At 47.5% G+C, this 3,127-nt stretch overlaps 1 protein-coding gene across 1 annotated transcript in view; it reads right to left on the bottom strand.

Annotated features, from left to right (window-relative positions):
* The window catches only part of AQP11 (aquaporin 11), a 13,388-nt gene extending 10,427 nt beyond the window's left edge, over nt 1-2,961 (bottom strand). The window contains exons 1-2 of the mRNA XM_009321927.1: nt 2,881-2,961; nt 2,121-2,768 (exon numbers count right to left, since the gene is read on the bottom strand). Of these exons, the coding sequence (XP_009320202.1) occupies nt 2,121-2,715 (595 nt within the window). The 5' untranslated portion in view covers nt 2,716-2,768; nt 2,881-2,961. The remainder of the gene's footprint in view (nt 1-2,120; nt 2,769-2,880) is intronic.
* Nucleotides 2,962-3,127: the final 166 nt, after the last annotated feature.

The raw sequence follows: 3,127 nt of genomic DNA on the forward strand, positions 1-3,127 counted from the left end.
CTGAGGTATCCTACATGTACCTACCCAACCCTCCACTGAAAAACGAGATCTGTTACAGTGCAAGCCTGTGACTTCATCACAGAAAGAAATGAATAGCAGCAGCCTGCTCCCACACTTGTATAATAGCTCAGCGATAGAAATCTTGGGTTTTACGCCCTCCTCTACTTCAAGAGGCTTCAATCCACATCTTAGGAGTGCACAGTAAACACCAGGCTCATGACTACTGCAGGGGGAGGATGGTGCTTTTCACCTCTCCTTTTGAACCTGAGTGTACAGCAAAGAGTACAAACCTTAGGAAGCTTGGAGCACAGCAAACAAGAAAGAATTAGATTTTCCACTAAGGAGGGGATAAAATTAGGTTCGCTATCTGCTCTCTGGAATGCATATATATTTTTATAGTACACTTGATTCTAGATTAAAAGAGATGGAAAGAAAAATGTCCAGGTAGCACAGGCTGTTCTGCACACAATACAGCACAAACTGTGCATGTGAAAGAGGCCTGGGGAGGCCTCGGTAGGTCCGATGCTTCCTAGAAGTACATGCAGATTGATTGCACTAGACAGTCGTAACACGTCCAAGTTTATGACAAGGAAGGGGACTTGATACGCAGCCTTCTCCTGCTAGAAAAAGATATGAGGCCAGCTTGGCCAACAACACTGGGCATGAATTCTCTGTGTGAATTAGCAGAGAGAAAGGCAGTGTGACCCTTATTATCTTATATGACTATTTGCTAAGCAGGAAAGGAATGTTAAGAATCGGGAATCCAGCTTCCTATGCTTGTAGAAGAGGTAGGATAATCTTTGGCTACGCTTTCACTGCGCAATTCAGAAAAGTATTTAATGTGCTAAAATGCATTGACACCTTGCCTCTGCCTTCAAAAATTAATTTAAAAATGTAGTTCAAATTGCTAAGTTAATTCTCAAAATTCTCCACGGACTTCTTTTAATCTTTCAGGTATTAGCTAATTTCAGCTAAACATAATGAGTAAAGGTTTTTTCATTAATACATCCGAAAATTTGACTGTACTTTATTCTACTATATGCTATTATGCTAGATAGCATAACACAGTCCAACCTTTTGGACAAGATGCCAATGACATTCCAGATATTTGCAGATAAAAGAGTGATCTCCCTCTCTCATAAATAGATTTGATAATTTCCTAGATAACTTCCTCTGTGGTGGGGGCTGTAGCACAAGCAAGGAGCTCTGTAATCATCTGTCTCACCTCCCTGTACCCCAAACTACAGAATCTCCTTCCCGGGACAACCCACTCCCTGCAGGGCAATCCTCAAGTGACACAGCTCTGGCACTTCACTGGGGACAACAGGGAGCATCAACAGTCAGCAGAAAGTTCAGAGACTGACTCCCCTCACCTCTTCCTCCCCGCCGGTCCAGAGAGGCTGCGCAGGTGACAGTGTCCCAGCTCTGGGAAGCATGAGGTGACAGTCAGGCAGGGGCAAGGACACGGACACAGAGGGCATTACAGAGACAGGAGACTCTTGTAAATGTCATGATTCAACAGGAACCTAGTTTTCTTCTTTTTTCACATTTGGTTTCACGAGGTATTATTTTATAATTTCCACATGAACCATTCCCGCTTATTATTTAAGGATTTAACATAGTTAAATAAACTGCACTGATATGAATTATGCATTATTTAAATGCCAAACTTCCATATCACTGGTCCGTACCCTGCCGTTGCACAATCAGCATTTTTTTCCTGATGCAGACAGTGGCACTCTCTCGCAATGCCACTTAGAAATCAGAGCACATTGTATGAAATCTCTCACGCTATATAAAGTCGGATTATGAAACGATCCTTCACTGAGATATTTTAACAGTGTTCTGTGAAACTCTCAGCCGTATTTACTTATAGATTTGACACAGTTTTAAATTCATAACTCATTTCATTCTTAACCCCACACCTGCCTGGAATCTAACCAGGCAAACTTTACATAAACTCCAAATGAACTCTGCATATGTAGGACCAAAGACTTTCCTTGACGCATTTTTTGTACTCTTAAGAAAAATAAATTTGCATCTTAACCCTTTTGAGAAAGTAAAAACCTCCTTCTGTTACAACTTTATTGCAGGAACAGAGAGGAAAAAAAAAGACTAACCTGCATACACGAGCATGGTGATGAGAAGAGCCATCAGATGGACTTTGTATTTGGGATTAACACTTTCCACTCGCAGGATGGTCAGCTGGAAGATGACAGAAAAGAGCAGTTCTATGCAGAACGCCTGCATCTCTGTAGTCTGCATGGGGTTGCCGCAGCTCTGTGAGAGCGCTCCAAAATGTGGCTCTGCCATCTCCAGGCTCCAGATAAAGTGCATAAACATTCTGGCAAGCACTGCAGCCGTGAACTGAGCGCCGATCTTGAGTCCACCCATCTTGACCGATATCCCACCGCCCCACATTGGCTGCAAAGTGCCACAGGGATTGCATGTGCTGCCAGTCAGAGTCAAGCCGTGCAGGACGGTGAAACCATAGGTGAGAGTGAGGGCGGTATGCGGCTTCGGCTCCACATTGCTGAGCAGGCAGAGCTCGTTAGTGCAGGCGCAAATCTGGAAGGTGCTAAACATCTCCAAAAGGAAAGCGCAAAGGCGCTGGTGGGAGCGCAGCCGGCGGCGGGTTAATCTCCTGCACAGCCCCACTGTTACCATGATGCCGGCCATCAGCAGGAGCGAGGCCCCGACCCCACCGACAGCCATGGCGAGAGTTTCACAGGCCGAAGGACGAGTTCACCCAGGTCCAGGCCCACCACCTACGGGGAGAAAGAAAGTGGGAGAGGGAGGGAAAACGTCCACCCTTTCCCTTCGAGGTAGGAGCCAACTTCTTTCCCCACCTGCCCACAGCCTGCGAGACGCCTGACTCACCCTCCGCTTGACAGGGAGCAAAGGGCAGGGGAGGCCGGCTTGACAGGGGTGAGGGCAGGGGGATCCCTCGCCCCTCCTCTCCCCGCCAGGGAAGGGTTTAGGAGAAGGAAGGTCTCTCCCGGCGGTGGAAAAGAGGCACGGGAAGGGGGAAGAAAGGGGCTCTGCTTTCCCTCCCGGCCCGCGGTTGGGAGGGGAGGGCAGGGCCCCGGCCCCCGCTCCCGCCCACGGGGGAACAGGAGGCGAGCCA

This window comes from Pygoscelis adeliae, unplaced genomic scaffold (genome assembly GCF_000699105.1).
Source record: "Pygoscelis adeliae isolate BGI_AS28 unplaced genomic scaffold, ASM69910v1 Scaffold263, whole genome shotgun sequence".
In the NCBI taxonomy this organism is placed as follows: domain Eukaryota; kingdom Metazoa; phylum Chordata; class Aves; order Sphenisciformes; family Spheniscidae; genus Pygoscelis; species Pygoscelis adeliae.